The following is a 24,483-nucleotide window of genomic DNA, read 5'->3' on the forward strand; positions in this document are numbered from 1 at the left end:
CAGGTTCACTATTCACATATTCGTCTTTACATGCTTGTTATGTACCTTGTCTGGGCTGAGCAGAGCCCAGCAGAACTGCCACGCCTGAGGAGACACCTGGGCCTGCATAAGCCACTTCTGGGCCAGGTTCTTGTTGTCAATGTTCGGATCATAGTACAACTGGTGAAGGGCCTGCAAGAGGGAGGAATACAACATAATCAAATCAATAATGATTTCTACCGTATTTTTTGGACTTTAAGGCGCACTTAAAATCCTTTAATTTTTTCAAAACTCGACAGTGCGCCTTATAACCCGGTGCGCCTAACATACAGAATAATTTTGGTTGTGCCTACCGGCCTCGAAGCTATTTTATTTGGTACATGGTGAAATTATAAATGTGACCAGTAGATGGCAGTCACACATAAGAGATACATGCAGACTGCCATATGACTCAAGTAAACAACACCAACATTTTATATGTTCCATTGAATATTTAGAACATAACACACGCGCTCAAAAATCTATCAAAATGTTTTAGTACAACTTTGGTAAGCTATGAAGCCGCACCGCTTGATGGATTGTACTGTTACTGGTACTACTACATACGACTATTATTATGTGTGTGTATAAGGTAAGACATATCATCTGGTGTTTTGTTTTGCAATATTATGCAACAGCTACTTTTGTTTCCTTCTGGTACCTGCTGATCTGTATTTGGGATCTGCATAAGTCCTAAAAATTTGCGTGGGTCCGCCTTTGTAGTCCGTGCCGAAACCGTAGTCTTCTTGTTATGGGACATTCATCCTCCGCTGTTGCCATTTCTAATATAAAGTAAAGTAAAGTTCTTACTTATATCTGTCAGTTAACTCACCATGAAAGCGCTAAAACATACCGGTGTAGTGAGTTTACATTATTCACCCAAGGAACTTTAGTTATTAGAGAGGTCCAGTCGGACGGTTTTTCGCGGGACACGGACATTGTTGTTGCACTAGTGAGCCAGCCATGAGGAGATGCTGCTCTGTTATTAATTTAAGTAAAGTCTGAATGTCATTAAAACAGTTAGCTCCATCTTGTGACACTTCATCCACCCCCGTCCTTGCACGCTACACCGCTACAACAAAGATGACGGAGAAAAGACGCTGTCGAAGGTGAGCCACGTAAATAAGACCGCCCACAAAACGGCGCATCCTGAAGCGACTGTCAGAAAGCGACTTGAAGATGGTCTGTAAAACATCATCTATGCAACATTTTGAACAAAGAACCACCATCACATGTTATGTAGACCAGTGTTTTTCAACCACTGTGCTGCGGCACACTAGTGTGCCGTGAGATACAGTCTGGTGTGCGGTGGGAGATTATCTAATTTCACCTATTTGGGTTAAAAATATTTTTTGCAAACCAGTATATATAGTCTGCAAATGATGTGTTGTTGTTGAGTGTCGGTGCCGTCTAGAGCTCGGCAGAGTAACCGTGTAATACTCTTCCATATCAGTAAGTGGCAACCAGTAGCTAATTGCTTTGTAGATGTCGGAAACAGCGGGAGGCAGCATGCAGGTAAAAAGGTATGTAATGCTTAAACCAAAAATAAACAAAAGGTGAGTGCCCCTAAGAAAAGGCATTGAAGCTTAAGGAAGGCTATGCAGAACAAAACTAAAACTGAACTGGCTACAAAGTAAACAAAAACAGAATGCTGGACAACAGCAAAGACTTACTGTGGAACAAAGACAATACACATCCGAACATGACAAGACAATCAACAATGTTCCCACAAAGAAGGATAAAAACAACTTAAATAGTCTTGATTGCTAAAACAAAGCAAGTGCGGGGAATATCGCTCAAAGGAAGACATGGACCTGCTACAGGAAAATACCAAAAAAAGAGAAAAAGCCACCAAAATAGGAGCGCAAGACAAGAAGTAAAACACTACACACAGGAAAACAGCAAAACACTCTAAATAAGTCAGGGCGTGATGTGACAGGTGGTGGGTGACAGTACACCTACTTTGAGACAAGAGCTATATTGATGCTTGCTTGGTTATGCTTTAAAGTCATATCCAACAATTGCGACAACGACTTTTTACTGTCAACTGAGTTTCGTTTTTTAATGATTTCTGCTGGTGGTGTGCCTCCGCATTTTTTCAGCGCAAAAAATGTGCCTTGGCTCAAAAAAGGTTGTAAAACACTGATGTAGACCACAAGGAAGTGTTTTCCATTTAGAAAAAAATAATAATAATACGACCCATAATGCGCCCTATAATCCGGTGAGCCTTTTGTATGAGAATAGACCTGACTTGACCCGCTCATCGGCAGTGCGCCTTATAATTGGGTGCGCCCTATGGTCCGGAAAATACAGTACTCAAATGCATTTTTGGGGATAGAAAAACAGAGTGACCATGAAAAGGAAACCTCTTGTGGGGACCAAACACACATAAAAGGACTCCAAAAGCACTGACCTAAAAACCAGCGCATATAGTGGTACTAAGCACTTGAGTGCAGGGAGAACAAACAGCAGGGGGGAACAAGAATACAGCAAAGATGAATGATGGCATTTCAAGGGAAACCAGGCACAAGTATCCCACACACGCATCCATCAGCCACCACATAAAAAAACACTGACAGGTTTGGCAATGCAATAATAGTGCCCATGGGAACTTTGAAATATTACATTTTATATGTAATCTGCTTGAATAAAGCTAAAGATACTACTAGGGATGATACTCGAAACCGGTTTTCCCGGTTGTTCGATAAGAAAAGAACCGAGTCTTCGGACTCGAATCCCTTTTTGAGAACCGGTACCCGTTATCGAGACCACTATAGTAAAGAAAAAGAGTTGGTTCTTTATTCGAATCACTTGGAACGAATCCCGTCCCGACAAGAAATGCCCCGTGTGACGTCACAAGAAGTGACGTCACGTAGTTCAGTCATTTGTCACGGTGGGATGCAGCGTGCTGCGGTTCGTTCCCGGGACGCAAAACTGACGGCTCCGGACGAAAGCGTGCAGGTAGGAGATGATTTATTTCTCATAAATCATACACATTACAACAGACAGGAACGAAACAAAAGAAAAGTGTGCCGTTCGCACGAGAAGCTAAAGCAAAAACTTACTTAGCACAGGAATACTAAAAGCTAAGGTAACTTTAGCACAGGAATTATGAGCTCGAAAAGCAGAATGCCAACGTAACTGTTGCAAATGCAAACAATGAAGCCACGACGAGTGACCGGAAAAGGCAGGCTTAAAGAGTCTCTGGTGAGCAACAGGTGCGCGTACAAGGCAGGTGAAAATCATAAATAACCATGGTGACTAAAACAAACCCCCGAAGTGCACAAAACAACTAAGGAAGTCCAAAATTAACAGAACATAACTAAACAAAATATGATCCGACCACATCATAATACATCACAGTTTCATATCATTTCACTTTACAGGAGTAGGAAGAAGTAAAGCTTATTTAATCCTTCCCTTTTCCCACTTCATACAAATATATACATCATTTACTGACCTTTTTATAATAAAATATCTGTGAATTAGTATATACAACAGTTTTGTAATATGTAATTAATTAATTCAGTCATTATTAATATACTGAGATGAATAATATCTTATTTTCGATAAGGTTGAAAGTACTTCTCATAATTCTTCTTCTTTGTACTTTGTAAGCACTATTCATTTGAACAACCTCTTAAAGTGGATCATATCAGTACAATGTTTAACTTCTTTACTTAATCCATTCCATCATTTAATTCCACATCATTTTAGCTGTTTGCAATTTTACTAAATCATCGAAGTTTAATATTTTTGACTCAATAAAAAAAGTGTCTGTATGTTCTCTATATCCAACATTATGTATCAGTCTAATTACATTTTTTTGTAACACGGTTAACGAATGTAGTGCACATTTGTAGTTATTTCCCCACATTTCTGCACAATAACTCAGATATGGTAATACTATAGTAGCGAGCAGTAGAGAATGTGAAGTGATTTGTTAAACCAAATATTGTGTTTTTTTCCATGTACAACAACCTATCTGGACTCGATAAGAGAATCGATAAGGAATCGGTTCGATAAGAGGATTCGATAATAGGCTCGAACTCGATAATTTCTTATCAAACATCATCCCTAGATACTACATATTGGTGCTTTATAGTAAATGAAAAGCCCCAAAGTACACCTTGGTGTCCTAATCCGATATTGATATTGGTTTGATAGCAGCAGGAAAATATTATTGCATCTAAAATCTCCAATACAAGCAGTCCTGCAGGCCGTTTACTTGTGCCAAGCTGGACATTAATTAGCATCTAAATGTCCTCCAATAAGCACACAAGATTGGTATTTTCTTGTATTTTGGTAAAATAATTTACAAAAGGTAAACATGGTAGGCAACCGGAGCTATAGCAGCTACACAACAGCTAAAACAGTAATACTAACCAACGAGAGTTTCACCGCGGTTATCATTGATACCGCTACTCGTTAAATACATATTTTCTACACATATTTGTTTTGTTTTATCTTTTGATCCACTTTTTGCCAATTATGCACATTCAACAATTATGTCATTACGCAATTTCCCCCTTGCAATCCACCATCGGCAGAAAAAAACCCTTGCAGTGCTGTGAAAAACTGCTATAGTTTCGGACATGTACCTCAGGATTGGCTGAAAAAAGATAAACACTTAATTAATATCCTACTGGTGTCCTGTAAAAAGACCATTACTAGGAAATGGATATCCCAGGAGAGTCCAACTTTGAAGCAATGGATGGAAATCACAGTGGACATATATAAAATGGAGAAGATAACTGCTTTTATTAAGTATAAATCGGAGGAATGTACTTCATACTGGGAAAACTGGGTCAATTATGTCACACCCCATAAGCCTGATTTTAATTTCTCGAATTAGTGATTGTTCTGCTTAAAAAAATAAAATAAAAAAGGGATTACTTCTATATGTGTATATGTGTTTATGTGTATATATATATATGTTTATATCATTTTATTTCTGATTATTATTATTAACAATGTATTATTATTTCTTTTTTCTTTATTTAATTGATGTATTTGCAAATACTATTTTGTTTTTCTGCTGTTTCTTTGTTTTTTTGGGGGGAGGGGGGATGGTTGGGATATAAACAAAAAATATATATTTTGACATTTAGGGCAGACAACAGATATATGATGTATGTGAATATGATGTAATGGATAGGAATGTCTGATGCTGGATGTCAATGAAAAAAAAAAGAAACTGGTATAGGAAGATATACTGTAGGTGGGTGGAGATAAAGAACAACAACTAAACGAGCCCTACGCAAGAGCTCCAGCAATCATTATAGCAAACATGTGCATTAGGATGTTGTTTTGCAAGTCAGCACAGCTCTCCTTCCCTCTTTTGGCTAATTGTGCTGTTAGTGCAGAAAGCAGCAACAGCAGCTCATTAGTGCACTTCATGGTGCAATCACACTCCTGACCCAAGCAGCACCCCCATGTCTGCGCTTCCCATCTTTTAATAATCAAAAGCACGGAATACAAAACGCGTGCAATTTGCTGCATTTGTTGCGTCACATGAACCCCCTCGTGGTCTTCTGTGAGTCATGGCCTGCACGTCGTTGTCTTCAATTAACTGGTTTAAAAACAACAAAAGAGGGTGTGTGTTGTTTTTTTTTTTTGCAGAATAGAGCTGTAAATGGCGGCAACCATGTCTGCACTACCAGGCCTAAAGTACCAGTAGAATGGAAAAACAAGTTGGCTTTATATGCTTAAGTGTGCTTCATTGTATTCATTAAACCATATCCATTTGTATTTACAATCCACAAAGTACCGTATTTTCTGGACCATAGGGCGCACCGGGCTATAAGACGCACTGCCGATGTGTGTCTTTTTTCATACAAAAGGCGCACCGGATTATAAGGCGCATTAAAGGAGACATATTAGGATTTTTTTTTCTAAATGTAAAACAATTCCTTGTGGTCTACATAACATGTAATGGTGGTTCTTTGGTCAAAATGTTTTACAGATCATCTTCAAGTCGCTTTCTGACAGTCGCTTCAGGATGCGCCGTTTTGTGGGCGGTCTTATTTACGTGGCTCACCTTCGACAGCGTCTTCTCCCCGTCATCTTTGTTGTAGCGGTGTAGCGTGCAAGGACGGGGGTGGAAGAAGTGTCAAAAGATGGAGCTAACTGTTTTAATGACATTCAGACTTTACTTATATCAACAACGGAGCAGCATCTCCTCATCCGTGGCTCACAATTGCAATAACAACGCCGGAAATGTGTCCCGTGAAAAACTCTCTAATAACTAAAGTTCAATGGGTGAAGTATGTAAACTCACTACACCGGTAGTTTTCAGCACTTCCATAGCGAGATATAAGTTAGAACTTTACGCTACTTTATATTAGAAATGGCAACAGCAGAGGGTGAATGTCCCATAACAAGAAGATAGTGAAAAAGAAGAAGCTTATCGACTACGACATCGTCACGGACTACAGTGCGCAAATTTTCAGGACTTATGCCGATCTCAAATACACAACAGCAGGTAACAGAAGGTAAGAAAAGTTTGTTTTGCATAATATTGTGAAACAAAACGCCAGATTATATGTCTGCTTATGGGTGCCCTTATGCTAATTGGGGTCCTTATACACACACCATAGCAATACTTGTACCTCTGACTACGGTAGCCGTAATGGGCCGACAATCCATCAAGGGGCGTGGCTTCAAAGTCATAATAAAACATTTTGACAGATTTTTGAGTGCCGTGTGTAATTTTATTTATTTTCCATTTTTGGTGATGTTTACTGGCGTCATATTGCAGTCTACACGTATGTCTTATGTGTGACTTTGAGGTTGGTAAGCACAACCAGAATTATCCCGTATATTAGGCGCACCGGGTTATAAGGTCGATTTTTGAGAAAATGAAAGGATTTTAAGTGTGCCTTATAGTCCGAAAAATACGGTATGTGAAAATACCATCTAAACATCACAAAATGCCACAAATTCACTGCAAACTTGTTCGTTCTTCGACTCTGCTTGCTCCCTTGGGCTTTCGGAAAATCGTGCACTCTTCTGCCATTCGCATGGGGCATTTTTCTTTGAGAAAGAATAAATGCCTCCTAGTACAGACGCTACCATGACCACCACGCATATTGACGTGAGCCGGACGTGACTGCTGAAGCAAGGATGAGTAGCTCTGTACTGTAGATAGGTAGACTTTAGCCGCACTAGCTAGCCACTTCCGTCAGAATGCTACATTTCATTAACGATGCGTTTGTTGCATTTGATTGATTGATTGAAACTTTTATTAGTAGATTGCACAGTACAGTACATATTCCGTACAATTGACCACTAAATGGTAACACCCGAATAAGTTTTTCAACTTGTTTAAGTCGGGGTCCACGTTAATCAATTCATGGTACAAATATATACTATCAGCATAATACAGTCATCACACAAGTTAATCAGCAGAGTATATACATTATTTACAATCCGGGTGGTGGGATGCGGAGGAGGTTGGGTTGCTATCAGCATACTTCAGTCATCAACAATTATATCATCTGAGGAATGGACATTGAAAGAGTGTAGGTCTGACTTGGTAGGATATGTACAGCGAGCAGTGAACATAGTGAGCTCAGAAAGCATAAGAACAAGTATATACATTTGATTATTTACATTTGATTATTTACAATCCCGGGAGGTGGGATGTGGTGGGGGGATGGGGTTAGGCTAGGGTTGTAGCTGCCTGGAGGTGTTCTCCTAGTGCGGTTTTGAAGGAGGATAGAGATGCACTTTCTGCTCAACACCGACATCTATTTAATAATACCACCTTAACATTTGACAACCAAACAATTACACAAGGCGACTCGGTAAAGAATCTGGGTATTATCTTCGACCCAACTCTCTCGTTTCAGTCACACATTAAGAGTGTTACTAAAACGGCCTTCTTTCATCTCCGTAAAATCGCTAAAATTCGTTCCATTTTGTCCACAAGCGACGCTGAGATCATTATTCATGCGTTCGTTACATCTTGTCTCGATTACTCTAACGTATTATTTTCGGGTCTCCCTATGTCTAGCATTAAAAGATTACAGTTGGTACAAAATGCGGCTGCTAGACTTTTGACAAAAACAAGAAAGTTTGATCATATTACGCCTATACTGTATATACCTCTATATACCTATATATATATATATATATATATATATATATATATATATATATATATATATATATATATATATATATATATATATATATACATATATATATGCTGGCTCACCTGCACTGGCTTCCTGTGCACCTAAGATGTGACTTTAAAGTTTTACTACTTACGTATAAAATACTACACGGTTTAGCTCCTGCCTATCTTGCCGATTGTATTGTACCATATGTCCCGGCAAGAAATCTTCGTTCAAAGAACTCCGGCTTATTAGTGATTCCCAGAGCCCAAAAAAAGTCTGTGGGCTATAGAGCGTTTTCTATTCGGGCTCCAATACTATGGAATGCCCTCCCGGTAAAAGTTAGAGATGCTACCTCAGTAGAAGCATTTAAGTCCGATCTTAAAACTCATTTGTATACTCTAGCCTTTAAATAGACTACCTTTTTAGACCAGTTGATCTGCCGTTTCTTTTCTTTTCTTTTCTCCTCTGCTCCCCTCTCCCTTATGGAGGGGGAGGACACAGGTCCGGTGGCCACGGATGAAGTGCTGGCTGTCCAGAGTCGGGACCCGGGGTGGACCGCTAGCCTGTGCATCGGTTGGGGACATCTCTACACTGCTGACCCGTCTCCGCTCGGGATGATTTCCTGCTGGTTCCGCTATGGACTGGACTTTCGCTGATGTGTTGGATCCACTGTGGACTGGACTTTCACAATATTATGTCAGACCCACTCGACATCCATTGCTTTCGGTCTCCCCTAGAGGGGTAGAGGTTACCCACATATGCGGTCCTCTCCAAGGTTTCTCATAGTCATTCACATTGACGTCCCACTGGGGTGAGTTTTTCCTTGCCCGTATGTGGGCTCTGTACCGAGGATGTCGTTGTGGCTTGTGCAGCCCTTTGAGACACTTGTGATTTAGGGCTATATAAATAAACATTGATTGATTGATTGATGTGGCATAGTAGGAGAATGAGTTAAGACCTTTGTTAGATCGGAATCTGGGTTTGACGTGGTTTGTGGAGCTCCCCCTGGTGTTGTGGTTAAGGCGGTCATTTACGTTCTGGTAGTAGTTTGACATGTACTTCGGTACCAGGGAGGTGTAGCAAATTTTATAGACAAGGCTCAGTGCAAGTTGTTTTACTCTGTCCTCCACCCTGAGCCAGCCCAATGCAGCTTGTCGCTCTTGAATTTGCAGGAGACTGCTAACATTTGTCAAACACGATGTTATAACGATAGGGGCATATAATTGAAATCTCTGTTGTAAGCCACATTTATATCATTTAAATAGTATGTTGTCTATATCGGACAACTCTGGAGGAGAGCGATACAAGTGAGAAAAGGCGCCTCAGTCACACAGACTTGCCATCTGCTCTCACACATCCATGGGTTTGTCCAAGCTGCTCTGCACTATACTAAGTCGAAGTTAACATACACAAGAGGCAACCACTAAATCAAAGACGAGCTAGAAACCTAACTTATGGAACAGTGAGTAAATGCTACAAGAGTACAATAATAGCTACTACATAAAATAACTGCATGCAACTGTGCCTCTCAGAAGCATGGAAACATTCAGTTTTAACTTAGGTTGTTGAGAATCGCTCCTTTAATTAAAACTGCAGTTTATTAATATGAGAATCAAAGGCTTGCAGAGGAATGATGAATAATAAGAACAAACACACGAAAAAATTGAGTGGGCGCTCAAGGAGTAAACATCTCTGTGATGTCCAACAGGCACCCCTTAGTATTTTTATCACATTATCGAGTATCTTTTTTCAAGGGACAATACTTTAGAAACCAAACTTGCATATACTTTAGAGTAGTTAGCGTACAGCTTGTGAAGCAACCTGCTCATGCTCTCCTCAGGGAGAGCATGTCCCAAATTCCAAGCTGCTGTTTGAGGCATGTTAAAAAAAATAATGCACTTTGTGACTTCAGTAATAAATATGGCAGTGCCATGTTGGCACTTTTTTCCATAACTTGAGTTGATTTATTTTGGAAAACCTTGTTACATTGTTTAATGCGTTCAGCAGGGCATCACAACAAAATTAGGCATAATAATGTGTTAATTCCACGACTGTATATATCTGTATCGGTTGATATCGGAATCGGTAATTAAGAGTTGGACAATATCGGAATATCAGATATCGGCAAAAAAGTCATTATCGGACATCTCTAGTGTCATGTACATAGTGTATATATACCCCCCCCCCTCCCATTTTTTGTATATATTGTTTTTCAAATCACCTGACATGTATACTGTGTATATGTACATAATTTATACATTTTTTTAAACATAATTTTTTATATACATGTTACAGGTTATATATCTTTTATCATTGAATGTATCAAATGTGATGAATATTTAATGGACCACAATGGAAACAAGCCTTTTGGCTTTTTGTGCCATCCATTTGCCTTTTTAATGCATTACATGGATTCAATTCTTTAAGATGCCAGTAAACTTCTCAATCAATCAAACAATCAAGACCCACCCCACGCCTTCGCCACTTCAACCCCTCATGGTATGATGGCTTACGGAGCAGCGCCCTGATAGCTGCAGCTTCGGACTGGATGCCCCAACGTGTTTTTATGTGCTAATTACTGTTTGAGTATTTTTTTTCCTGGTCCCAAACTGAGCCCCCTACCCCTGCGCCCTCCATAGAAGTTTAGTTTTGGAGCTGCTTTTTTACTCTCCCACTCTTCCTCCTCCTCCTCCTCCTCCCATGTTTTACCTTTCCTACCTTTTTTACGGGGCACCGCCCCTGTGGTGATCCATCCTTTTTTCCTGTTCTGTATACCACTGTAAATGTATATTGTATGTCTGCACTTGGAAAGTTGTACTGAAAACTGTGTTGTATTTGTAAGTGCAATGACAATAAAGTTATATTCTATTATCTTCTATTGTATTGACACTTACTACTCTTAAGTACGTCCAAGTTCGATATCTACTGTATAGTTCCTTGAGGAAATAAAAACAGTTTCTGATATGTGAGGGCTCTGCTAAATTTTTCACTCACACTTGCTTGACAATGAGAAACTTTGTTTGACGGGCCAGAGAACGAACAAAGGTCGTTTTGTATTGCGTAGTCAGAACCAGGAACCATCATCTCCACTGGCATGTACACAACAATCACATATCCACCATCTCAATGGGGCACACTGTTTGGCGGGAACCAGCAGAGGCACTGTTGACTCGGTCTCACCATCACGACAATATCCCGATAGTGCTATTATCAATATACTGTGTGTTTATAAATGTTAGTTTTGCGCGATAAAAATAATACAAATTTGTCCGACGATAGAGCTTTTAAAACTATCGATATATTGTGATAATGCACGTTGATTACACAATCTAGCAAACGAACCCGTCCTCAACGCAATGTAGCATTCTCACTATCGGCTAATGTTCCTCCACAGTGCTAAGCCACTTCTAATCAGTAATCCTCGCCTCCTTGGCGGCAAATAAACTAAGTTTCTTAGAAGTATCATTATTACTGGAGGATGCGGAATAGCTAAACATGCTATACTAAATAACATAAAAGGATATGCTAACTGCTAAGTGCAAGCTAGAGCACTTGAATATAAACAGAGGTGGGTGGATTGATACAAATATCCACAGTAACGATACCAAGTATAGTATGAGTATTTGGTCGATAACACAGTGGTTCGATGAATACTTTAGTTTGACATGCGCAGAATCTAACAAACGGAAAGGTGTGTCAATATTTTGGACAAGTTTGTTCACTGCAGGTGACTAAGCAGTTACTTACACTGTTAAACATGGTTTTGTGCATTTCTGCTTCTCCGACGTTATCGCTGTATTTACTTATCATTATTTCCTTCTGTTCACTACTTTTGTTTTACCTCTCTTTTTGAAATGGAGCTGTTCTGTGCATTCTATGTTGTGATTATGTAAGGGTTGCAGCACGTCTTTATGTTACGACATTCTGTGTATGCGTTTGAGGCTAGCGGTTAGCACTTGGAGTAGCTTTAATCAATCATCAATGTTTATTTATATAGCCCTAAATCACAAGTGTCTCAAAGGGCTGAAAGTGGTGAATAAAACAGCTCATAAAACAGCTCATTAAGACAACAACTGGATCCCTTCTTTGTTGGTAGAGTGGCCGTGCCAGCAACTTGAGGGTTCCAGGTTCGATCCCCACTTCCGCCATCCTAGTCACTGCCGTTGTGTCCTTGGGCAAGGCACTTTACCCACCTTCTCCCAGTGCCACCCACACTGGTTTACATGTAACTTAGATAATGGGTAATGTAAACGCGCTTTGAGCCCCTTAGAGAAAAGCGCTATATAAATATAATTCACTTCACTACATCGACACATGACACTCCAGACCAGACCTGGGCAAATTAAGGCCCGGGGGCCACATGCGTCCCGTTAAGCCTTTCAATCTGGCCCGCTGGACATTCCCAAATAATTTCTTTAGATCTTTAAGATAGAAAGTGTAGCTGCCATTATGATGTGCAGTAATGTTTTCAAATGACCGTAAGTCTTGAACTATATTAAATATTTTCAATGGTTGGAATCTGCGCTTTTGCATGATATACTAGTTACTATGGTAATCTAATTACTTACTATGGTCATCTAAGTCACAGCAGCTCAGACGAGGCACCAAGCAGTGTGGGTGGGGAGCGTTTCCACAGAGTGTTTCCAGAGCGTCCAGCCTGAAGTGCAGGTGTCAGGGACAGACGCGGAAGGAGATTTTTACAACAAAGTTCTAAAGCTTAGTGATATATCAGCTATATCAGATTGTAGGTGGGTTTATTTTTTACCTTTCGCTTTCATATTTTGCTGTGTTTGTTGCATTTTTGTTACGTTTCGCTTGATTGTAAAATATGTCGAGGTGTGACGTTCATGTTGTCAATATTCAGTGTTTTATCGTTCATAGTTAATTTTGTAAATCCCACATTCTTTATTTTCATGTACATTCTGGGTGTCTCATTCAGTAAAAAAATTAAAAATTCCATTCCGTTTTTTAAGGCGGTCTTTCATAACGTTTTTAGCATGTGAGGTTTTGTATTAGTGTTCCTAAAAATGGATATGGCGGCCCGTAGACACATTTTTTTTCTCTAAATTTGGCCACCCAAGTCAAAATAATTGCCCAGGCCTGCTCCAGACCATACTTGTGTTTTTGCTAGCCTCGTTTTAAAGCAACAAACTCAACAGTATATAACGCTACTTCTGTACATGCTGAATGGGGCGAGACAGCAACAAGACAATCGCTTCATTCCGAGACTAATCTGAAGTGTTTACATGCGCTGCAATCCGAATGACTTCCAGCATAAACCAATGGTCTCGATCAGAATACAATTCTGATCTGAACGTGTGTGATTCCGAATGGCGTATCTACATGAAGCATTTTTATTCCAGTCAGGCTTTTAATCCGATTAAATGTGTCCAAGTGCACATAGCGAGCGACAGCTAACACTGACTATCCAAATCGCTATTATTAGCTAACAACACCCAAAGCTAATTCGCGTGCATGTGTTACGTACGTAGTTACGTTCTAAAAGCCAGAAGAGTGCAGGATATACTGTACTGTGGTGAATACATTGGAAAGTTAGCACCCTCTAGACATCATTATTTATTTTCATTCATTCATTATGTATTTATTTCAGGCAATGATGTAAAAAAGTACAAAGTTGACAACACATAATAATATAAATTAATAAAGCAATGCAAAAGGTAATGTATAGTATGTAATGCATGATTGTCCAGTTTTGCCTAAAAGGGAGTGGGAAGAAGATAACTTATTTAATCTAGGGCTGCAACAACTAATCGATTAAATCGATTAAAATCGATTATAAAAATAGTTGCCGATTAATTTAGTCATCGATTCGTTGGATCTATGCTACGCGCATGCGCAGAGGCTTTTTTAAAAAATAAATCTTTATTTATAAACTGCAACATTTACAAACAGCTGAGAAACAATAATCAAAATAAGTATGGTGCCAGTATGCTGTTTTTTTTCCAATAAAATACTGGAAAGGATAGAAATGTAGTTTGTCTCTTTTATCCGATTATTAATCGATTAATCGAAGTAATAATCGACAGATTAATCGATTATCAAATTAATCGTTAGTTGCAGCCCTAATTTAATCCCACCCCCAGTTCTCCATTCACTGATTATTCACATGAGTAACACTGTTACTTTGTTCAAGGATTATAATACAGATGTTGTATCATAGTGGCATTACCACAGGTAACAATAATTATTACGCTGTGGCAATAATTTGTATCAACAATGTAGGAATAATAAATATACCAACATTGGTAATAGACAAAATGCCAACAATGGTGATAGACAACATAGCAATAATGGTAAGGAAACATTGAGCACATGTTAACACTTTGAGACAGAGTACAACAGCAGGTCAAATTAAAGACCCTCATCTCTATATTTGAACCAGACCCCATGTTTGTATAATAGTTTAAATCGATTAATAGTTTGGCACTGCTTGTGTTGTAAGTCCAGTTTGTTCCATAGTTTTACTCCGCATACAGACACACAAAAACGTTTACAAGTGGTTTGAGCTCTCTGCAATGAGAAATATCCAAAGCCTCTCAAGTTATGAGCCTGCACTCGTCTTATAAAAAAACGTTGTAAATTAGGCGGAAATAATTTGTTAAATGCTTTATATAAGATTATAAGAAGAACATCTGTTTAAATGTTGCAAAAAGACCCTTTAAGCACCTGCATGGAAACAGAAGTTCAGGATATTCCTCTCCCAGGAATTAAGTAAATGCTCATTTTTGCTTTTAGCGTTCAGGCAAATGTCATCAGAGGCTCATACGCAAATCAATATCTTGTGACGCAGCTTGGATCGCAGCATTGATAGTTAATACAGATGCATATCATGTACTTGCACTATTCATCAACTAAACAATAACAACCTTGCAGGTACGTTAAATAAAATGGAAAGAGGAGTACAATGGAAGCAGAATGTTGCCTGTTCATCTTCTGCAGACCTGCCTCCAATCATACCGTCGCCATCGCCCTGTCTCGCCCTTCCCCCACCCTCCCTCTGGTCACAGAATTCGACCCCCGCACCCCTCCCTTTTCCTCACCCCCACTCCTAGCACATCTCATCACATTAGCTCTGCTCTTCCACCGACACATGCACACACCTTTCTCTCTCTCCCCCCACCCATCCTTCCATGCCTGCCTTCGCTGTGGCGTCTGTGGCCACCCAGCAGGGAGATTCATCACAGCAACCTGGCAGCGGCACACAACACTCCTCACATACACACACACACAGGTCAATAAAGAAAAAACACAAGAGAAATCAATGTTTTGCACTGACAAGAGATGCAGGTACAAAGCGGTTGCTTTATTTGATGCTACTGCTAAAACTATTCAAAATAACATAGTATAAGACACGCCTGCACTGTTTCATACATGTGACGTATGTTAGGGCTGGGGAGTAAAACGATATCTTTATATATCGCGATAGACGCATATCGTATTTTCCGGACTGTAAGACGCACTTAAAATCATTTTTTCCCTTCAAAACTCGACAGTGCGCCTTATAACCCGGTGCGCCTAATGTACGGAATAATTCTGGTTTTGCTTACCGACCTCGAAGCAATTTTATTTGGTACATGGTGTAATGATAAGTGTGACCAGTAGATGGCAGTCAAACAAGAGAAACGTGTAGACTGCAATATGACGGCAATATGACTCAAGTACACAACACCAACAATTTATATGTTACATTGAAAATATAGAACATTACACACGGCGCTCAAAAATCTATCAAAATGTTTTAGTACGACTTTGGTAAGCTATGAAGCCGCACCACTTGATGGATTGTACTGTGCTTCAACATATGAGTGTGTATAAGGTAAGACATATTATCTGGCGTTTTGTTTTGCAATATTATGCAAAATCCACTTTTTTTACCTTCTGGTACCTGCTGATCTGTATTTGGGATCTGCATAAGTCCTGAAAAATTGTGCGTGTCCGCCTTTGTAGTCTGTGCCGACACCGTAGTCGAAAAGCTTCTTCTTTTTCTCTATCTTTTTGTTATGGGACATTCATCCTCTGCTGTTGCCATTTCTAATATAAAGTAGTGTAAAGTTCTTACTTATATCCAGTGCTGGGACTAACGCGTTACAAAGTAACGCGTTACTGTAACACCGTTAGTTTCGGCGGTAACTAGTAATCTAACGCATTATTTTTTATATTCAGTAACTCAGTTACCGTTACTACATGATGCGTTACTGCGTTATTTTACGTTATTTTTTATGTAGTATCGGCTAGAAACTGAAGATCTGAGTGTGTTTTGTGGCAGCGCTGCGGTGGAAAAGAAAAGGCTTACGTGCTTTGTGTGGGTGGAGGCGGGGGGGGGGACTCCCATACCGTAGTTGAGGAGCGCAGGGGAGACGTTCCTTCGGGGCTAACAACCTTCACTTTACCCGGAAGTGGTCTTTACAGCTGAGGGTGAATGACGAGGCCGGCGGTTTGTTGCAACTTTGTGACTTTATTGGACGCAGCCCTCCACCAAGCTAGAGCACCTGCAAGCACTCACTGTCGCCGCTCGCTCACCTCTCTCGCCCACTCACTCACTGACGTCCCTCACCCACATGCTGTCATATCTTAAAGGGCCACACACACACACACACGCACACACATAACCGCTACTATCATAACAACTAACAAGACATCAAGGCGAAGCCAAGAGTCGATTTTTTTAACAAGGAGAAATTCTCAATACTTTTCTTTTGTCGAGCACAAAGAAAATAACATTTTAGTTAAATGTAAGTTGTGTCTTGGATCAAATATCCTATCTACTTAAAGTTCAAGTTAAAGTGCCATTATGTTGCAGCTATTTAAAATAGTTTTGTCAATTTGTTCTGGCCAGAAACAAATTGGCCTTTGTAACATATCTTTGTCTTTGTGTGTTGTATGTAGACCACATTGTTTAGCAGAGTTCAGTGATGTAAATGCATGTCAAGTTGATCAACAGATTGTATTATTCTCCAGTGCAATAACAGTACTGAAATGAAGGCTAAAGGGCATTAATGGGAGCTTTTAAAAAAGAAAAGAAAAAAAGAAGTAACTAAATAGTTACTTTTCAAAGTAACGCATTACTTTTTGGTGTAAGTAACTGAGTTAGTAACTGAGTTACTTTTGAAATGAAGTAACTATAACTCATTACTGGTTTTCAGTAACTAACCCAACACTGCTTATATCTGTCAGTAAACTCGCCATGAAAGCACTAAAACATACCGGTGTTATGAGTTTACATTATTCACCCAAAGAACTTTAGTTATTGGAGAGTTCCGGTCTGACGTTTTTTTCACTGGACACATTTCCGGCCTTGTTGTTGTTTCCGTATGAGGAGATGCTGCTCCGTTATTGATTGAAGTAAAGTCTCAATGTCATTAAAACGGTTAGCTCCATTTTTTGACACTTTTTCCACTCCCGTCCTTGCACGCTACACCGCTACAACAAAGATGACGGGGAGAAGACGCTGTCGAAGGTGAGCCACGTAAATAAGACTGCCCACAAAACAACGCATCTGGAAGTGACTGTCAGAAAGCGACTTGAAGATGGTCTGTAAAACATCATCTATGCAACATTTTGACCAAACAACCACCATTACATGTTATGTAGACCACAAGGAAGTCTTTTACATTTAGAAAAAATAATAATAATTATAATATGACTCCTTTAATGCGCCTCATAATCCGGTGCGCCCTATGGTCCGGAAAATACGGTAAATGATATCAATAAAAAATGCGTTTGATAAACTTCTTCGTTGGAAGAAACAAAGTTGCGAAGCAAGGTTGGTTGCATGAACAAAGGCACTCGCTCTCTGGTAACCGAGCAGCACAGGAAGTAACCACTGATCAGGGGGAGTGACACGCTAACAGCCAATCAAGTAACAGTATCGACCACCCGCAAAGTTTGCCCTAACGTGGTCGTTGGGGTGCATAAAATACCGGTTGCGTTATTCCCGAGATCGCGTTATATAGAAATCCTTATTTTTCTCCTTTTTCTTATCGAAATAATACAATAAAATTTTAAATACCAAGTTAAAAAAACAAACAAATAATACAAGTAAAATATATTCGCTTTAAGCAAAATTTGCAATTGGAAAAAAATAATCACAACTGAAATTAATAAAATGGGTTGTGTCTCTAAAGGAGGGGGTGGTGGACCCTTAAATATACACAACCAACAAATAAACAAAATGGCGAAGTAAAGTAATGTTGACTAAAATGATCACGGTTATCATTATTATCGTGGTATGGGTAAATGTGCACAAAAAGTAATTATACACTCACTTAAATGTTATTAAACAAGTTGTATTTTTTAATGACTAAAATAAACAGACACGATTAACTGAATTAAGCATGAAATATTGTTCTGGCTTCATAAGAGCCCCAGTATTTTTATTTGTGTGGCTAAAAATGTTTATCTTTTATTGCAAATTGTAAAGGGTGATCAGTGGTTTCACTTTTGGTTTGTGTGACGTCACGCAAGTTTACAATCCTGTTGAAGGGACGTCCGTCTGTTTGAACTCGAAACTGTAGATTTTATCGATCACTTTGTACAAAAACAGCACATCCTTTATGTTAAATGTAGCTCAGTTGTTTAGACAGTAATGTGTTAGTATGAGTTTAGATTGGGGAATGGCGTTTCATAATGGGAAATAACGTTAATGTCTGTTGTTTACATGTTAACATTTAATCTCACGCCTGTCAGTCCATCCGTATTAAAGTGCAGTTATGAATGACGGCTCTTTGGTCATGCTTTATTTAATACCGTAACACTAACCGTCGGGAGTTTTAAAGCCGCTTATTTGTAGTACAAACGCCCGCAGCTACAGAAACTGATGCAAAAGAGTGAGCGCTCTCACCAAACACGCACATTAAAAACACAAACTTTGATACGAACATAAGAACCCTCCTTGCCGCACAGAGTCAATGACACTTGATGAAGGACAACATGATTCACCCCCTTCTTTGCATTCCGCTGGGGCACAAGCCTGACTGCTCTTAAGCATGCACATGGGGGTTTATCGACGCTGGAAAACTTACCGATTTAATTATGGGCCTGCTGCAATACAAACAGCCCATATTATTATTGCTCATACTTCAATTTTTATTATTCATCTTTTTTACTATAGTTCCGCACGTTTCTCTTATGCTTAATACGAGACGTCTCTTTCGGGGGGTTCTTCAAGTCGGGAACATTTCGTGTTACCATGGCGACACTATTCACCAATAAACAAAAAAATGGGCCAATTGAATGGGTACATTAATTTTAATGGGACGATTGCTCTGAGACAAACGCCAAAAAGACAAGATTACCTTCTCTTGTAGCTCAACCATTCTTTCACGTAGATCGGTGCTTAACGTCTCATTTTCTTCACACACTTGTCTACTTTAATCCTGGCTAAAAAGTTTTGACGTCCAATGTTTGGTTTTGGCTGGATGGCCATCGAAAGGAGGCGAGCGCCATCGGCCTTACTCCATTAAAGTGGATGGCGTCCACTGTAATTTATTAGAGCGGGGAAGCCCCAAAAAGGTGCTTTTTGTTTTGGTGAACAACCTGTCCTTACGGCCACATCTTTTATCCCACAGTCATGTGTTTCGGTGAAAACGTTCACACACATGTCCTCTCTCAGAAAATGTCACTTTTATGGAGGTCATGTGTCCCATTTCGCTTCTGTTGGCCCTCAAAGCCAAGAAAGTCAGCTAAATCTCTCATTGACTCCATTGTTAGATGTCAGCGGCAAAAAAACACAAGAACTCTTATTTTCCTACTCGCTCTAACTCTGCCATTTCTCCACTTATCGCAAATCTGAGAACACCGGAACGTTCCTCAAAGCCTTGAGGCGCTCACGGTTTTCACGAAAAGTCAATATCTCAGAGCGTTTGCCCACAATAAGAGGTCCAGTGCACAGATACGTCCATTAAAATTTACGCTGGAATTTTGTAGTTTTCATTTATCGTCGATTAACTGACTTATCGAATATCGGCCCAGGCCTACACAATACATTCATTATCCCGATACTTTGTGTTGTTTATGGAAGTAGTAACTGACAAATTTTACTGTAGTGAAAATAACAGAAATCAATCAATCAATGTTTATTTATATAGCCCTAAATCACAAGTGTCTCAAAGGGCTGCACAAGCCACAACGACATACTCGGTTCAGATCCCACATAAGGGCAAGGAAAAACTCACAACCCAGTGGGATGTCAATGAGAATGACTATAAGAAACCTTGGAGAGGACCGCAGATGACCCCCCCCCCTCTAGGGGAGACCGGATGCAATGGACGTCGAGTGGGTCTAGCATAATATTGTTAGAGTCCAGTCCATAGAGGATCTAACATCATAGTGAGAGTCCAGTCCATAGTGGGGCCAGCAAGAAAGAATGTTTTAAGTTTGTTCAATAAAAACTTCAGTTATTACGTGTAATTGACAGTTTAAAGGTACGTCACGTCACAGATTCACTATCCACCAGTAGGTTTGGACACGACTTGGTCAAAATTTTGTCATTTTTATTTGCTTTGATTCCTTCTTTTTGGGGACTTTCATAAAGATTTACAGTGTAAGTTTGTAAATATGCGATAATTTGGCAAAAAACTAGGTGATGGACTCTAGAGAACCAAAACGCAAGGGTCTGCGGCACAATCGCGTTATATAAAACATTGCGTTATGTGGGACTGCACTATATCGTACTTTGATCGTATCACGTTTGGTTACGGCATCTTATTGTCTCGCGGTTGATTCTCGAGTGAGAAGAGAAACTAAAAACGAGTGCTGCAGAAGTTGTCGATAAAACAGGAAGTCACCCTCCACAGTATGGCAGTTTTGTTTTTTTTTGGAACGGACCATAGTCAATGTGGTGTGTAAATTATGCAAGGCGCTCGTCCTCACCAAGACCGGTAATACCTCACCCTTTAGAGCACAGCCGTAACTTCCTGGCACTAAACCTGCAGAAAATAGTTCTTCTTAGGTTTCTCTATGTTCACATTTTCACACTTGGCATTATTTTGTTACATTTTACTAAGCATTTCTTACGTATCGTTTTCTTTTTGCACTTTCATTTTAGGAGGTTATTGTTAAGTGTTCAATGTGATTTTAGAATGTTGTTTATATTGTTTGAGTGTTTTCCGTGGTTGTGTTGACATTTCCTTTCCTTTCTGACATAGTATTTGAGGGGGGTTTTTTTCATCAGAGGAAGGTTACATTTTAAATACAGAATATTATATATACAGAATACCATCCATCCATTTTCTACCGCTTATCCCTTTCAGGGTTGCAGGGGGTGCTGGAGCCTATCTCAGCTACAATCGGGCGGAAGGCGGTGTACACCCTGGACAAGTTGCCCCCTCATCGCAGGGCCAACACAGATAGACAGCATTCACACTCAAATGAGAATGTTCTTTTTTTTTTTTTCCTGGTCCTTATTTTCGATAGGTCTTAAAACAAATGTCAGTAATTATCGATATCGACCTGTGTCGTCTGGGCCAGCAAGGCCTTCTCTGCTGGCCTAACATAACCAGAAATCATGATCATAATTAAATATAAAAAGTCATTTTTAATTTACTTTCCCTAATTATCTGAAAGTATTCACATTCTCTCCATGTCATATTATGCTCCTTCCAGTGCTGTTGTTTTTAGGGTAGAGTTTTTATCCAATCAGAATTCAGCTAGCTTATGTTGCCATGCTGTACCAAATCTGCAGAATCAACAATGCGGGCGTCTGTGCACTCTAAGTGAATGGACACATACAGTTGATAGATAATTGTGACAGCCAATCAGATCACGAGTTGTTGTCAGTAAGGCCTTCTAGCTGGTCTCACGTTGAATGTGACATTTACGCGTCCTGTGACTGGATACTCCCCGGGACCGTTAGCGGATGAATTTGAGAACATGTACAACTGATAAGACAGCTCCGATAGCCAATCAGATCACAAGTTGTTGACAGTAGCCTATCTAGGTAGCCTGATGTTAACGAGACTGTGAATGGATACTCACTTGTCACTCCAAAGTGATTATCCATTCACAAGTTTCAATTTAGCAGTGTCATGTATCATGTTGTATGCATACATGTGCGATGTATCATGTTGTATGCGTGCATGTGTGATGTATCATGTTGTATGCGTGCATGTGTGATGTATCATGTTGTATGCGTGCATGTGTGACGTATCATGTTGTATGCGTGCATGTGTGACGTATCATGTTGTATGCGTGCATGTGTGATGTATCATGTTGTATGCGTGCATGTGCGATGTATCATGTTGTATGCGTGCATGTGCGATGTATCATGTTGTATGCGTGCATGTGCGATGTATCATGTTGTATGCGTGCATGCGTGATGTGTCATGTTGTATGCATGCATGTGTGATGTATCATGTTGTATGCGTGCATGTGTGACGTATCATGTTGTATGCGTGCATGTGTGACGTATCATGTTGTATGCGTGCATGTGTGATGTATCATGTTGTATGCGTGCATGTGCGATGTATCATGTTGTATGCGTGCATGTGCGATGTATCATGTTGTATGCGTGCATGTGCGATGTATCATGTTGTATGCGTGCATGCGTGATGTGTCATGTTGTATGCGTGCATGTGCGATGTATCATGCTGTATGCATGCATGTGTGATGTATCATGTTGTATGCGTGCATGTGTGATGTATCATGTTGTATGCATGAATGTTTGTAATAAACTAAACTTTAGTGGTAATGGGTTGTAATTAGGGCTGCAACAACCAATCGATTAAATCGATTATAAAAATAGTTGGCGATTAATTTAGTCATCGATTTGTTGGATCTATGCTATGCGCATGCGCAGAGGCAATTTTTTTTTTAAAATGTGTTTTAATTTTTTTTTTTATAAACCTTTATTTATAAACTGCAACATGTACAAACAGCTGAGAAACAATAATCAAAATAAGTATAGTGCCAGTATGCTGTTTTTTTTTCAATAAAATACTGGAAAGGATAGAGATGTAGTTTGTCTCTTTTATACGATCATTAATCGATTAATCGAAGTAATAATCGATTATCAAATTAATCGTTAGTTGCAGCCCTAGTTGTAATGCATCACTCTGCGTTACAAATACTATAATTTCCTTATTTATCAATGAGCAAAATATTATCTTTACGCCACTCCTACCATAACAAACATAAAGCATGCACATCCATCCATCCATCTATTTCCTACCGCTTGTCCCTTTTGGGGTTGCGGGGAATTGTCCAAAAAAAATTAAAAATAAAAAAAAATTAAAAAAAACATCATATTATGCAACATGTGTCAAATGTCTGCAGATTTTTTTTTAAATCTTACCTTTTCCACGTTATCCACCGTGAAGTCCACAGCATCCGGTGTGGTAGTTATCCTCCCCGGCGTCTCCATAATAACCCCGCTGGGACGGAGCTGTCAAACGCCCGGACAACAACGACAAAAAAAACATCAATATTCGCGTGGATCTAAATAAAAGGTGTTAGTTACGAGACCCCGCCATTAAAAAGTTAGCATCACAAACGAGGGGGAGGTTCGTGCTAACCGGCAAGCTAACGTTAGCTCGCAACGGGGACAGGCTAGCACGGGCTAACACCATGCTAGCTAACTTTAGCAATCCGCGTCACAGGCTAAACAAATGTCAGAGCATTTTTTTTTTCTGTCAGCCCACGATGAACACGCGGTGTGTCGTGTCGGTACAATAACAAACGTTTTCGCACCTTTATATCCAGGAAGAGGAGCGCGGCAATGCTGTCAGCCCGACGCCGCTTTACGGTCTGTGCTCTGCTCCGGCACAATGCTGCGTTCAAGTGCTGTGGTAACTCCGCGCGTCTAACTCACTACCCGCCCAGCAACACTATCGTAAAATCACTCTGCTTGTGTACATTAAAAAATTTTTTTTTGCATCTTCTATTTTTTTATGAAAATTGTGATGTTAATGGATGGATGTGCACCACCCAAAATAGCGTTAACAGTACAGTAACAATAAATAATAGAAATGACGTAATTCATAAACGCAACATGGTCAGCAACCCGCGGCTCTAGAGCCACATGCGGCTCTTTAGAGCAGTGTTTTTCAACCTTTTTTGAGCCAAGGCACATTTATTAAATAAAGAAAATACGGAGGCACACTACCAGCAGAAAAGGTTAAAAAATGAAACTCCACCAGGTTGTCGTGCCTTATTTTGAGTTTGTTGTTGTTGTTTTCCTGTGTGTAGTGCTTCAGTTCCTGTCTTGCGCTCTTATTTTGGTGACCTTTCCTTCCTGTTTTGTTGGTGTTTTCCAGCTTCACGCCTTCCTTTGAGCGCTATTACCTGACCTGCTTTGTTAAAGTTAAATGCATGCATACAACATGAT

At 39.8% G+C, this 24,483-nt stretch overlaps 1 protein-coding gene across 1 annotated transcript in view; it reads right to left on the reverse strand.

Moving 5' to 3' along the window:
* Positions 1 to 23,973, reverse strand: part of LOC133644758 (importin-13-like) — a 90,327-nt gene extending 66,354 nt beyond the window's left edge. The window contains exons 1-3 of the mRNA XM_062039482.1: positions 23,847 to 23,973; positions 23,452 to 23,541; positions 46 to 171 (exon numbers count right to left, since the gene is read on the reverse strand). Of these exons, the coding sequence (XP_061895466.1) occupies positions 46 to 171; positions 23,452 to 23,520 (195 nt within the window). The 5' untranslated portion in view covers positions 23,521 to 23,541; positions 23,847 to 23,973. The remainder of the gene's footprint in view (positions 1 to 45; positions 172 to 23,451; positions 23,542 to 23,846) is intronic.
* Positions 23,974 to 24,483: the final 510 nt, after the last annotated feature.

This window comes from Entelurus aequoreus, linkage group LG27 (genome assembly GCF_033978785.1).
Source record: "Entelurus aequoreus isolate RoL-2023_Sb linkage group LG27, RoL_Eaeq_v1.1, whole genome shotgun sequence".
In the NCBI taxonomy this organism is placed as follows: Eukaryota; Metazoa; Chordata; class Actinopteri; order Syngnathiformes; family Syngnathidae; genus Entelurus; species Entelurus aequoreus.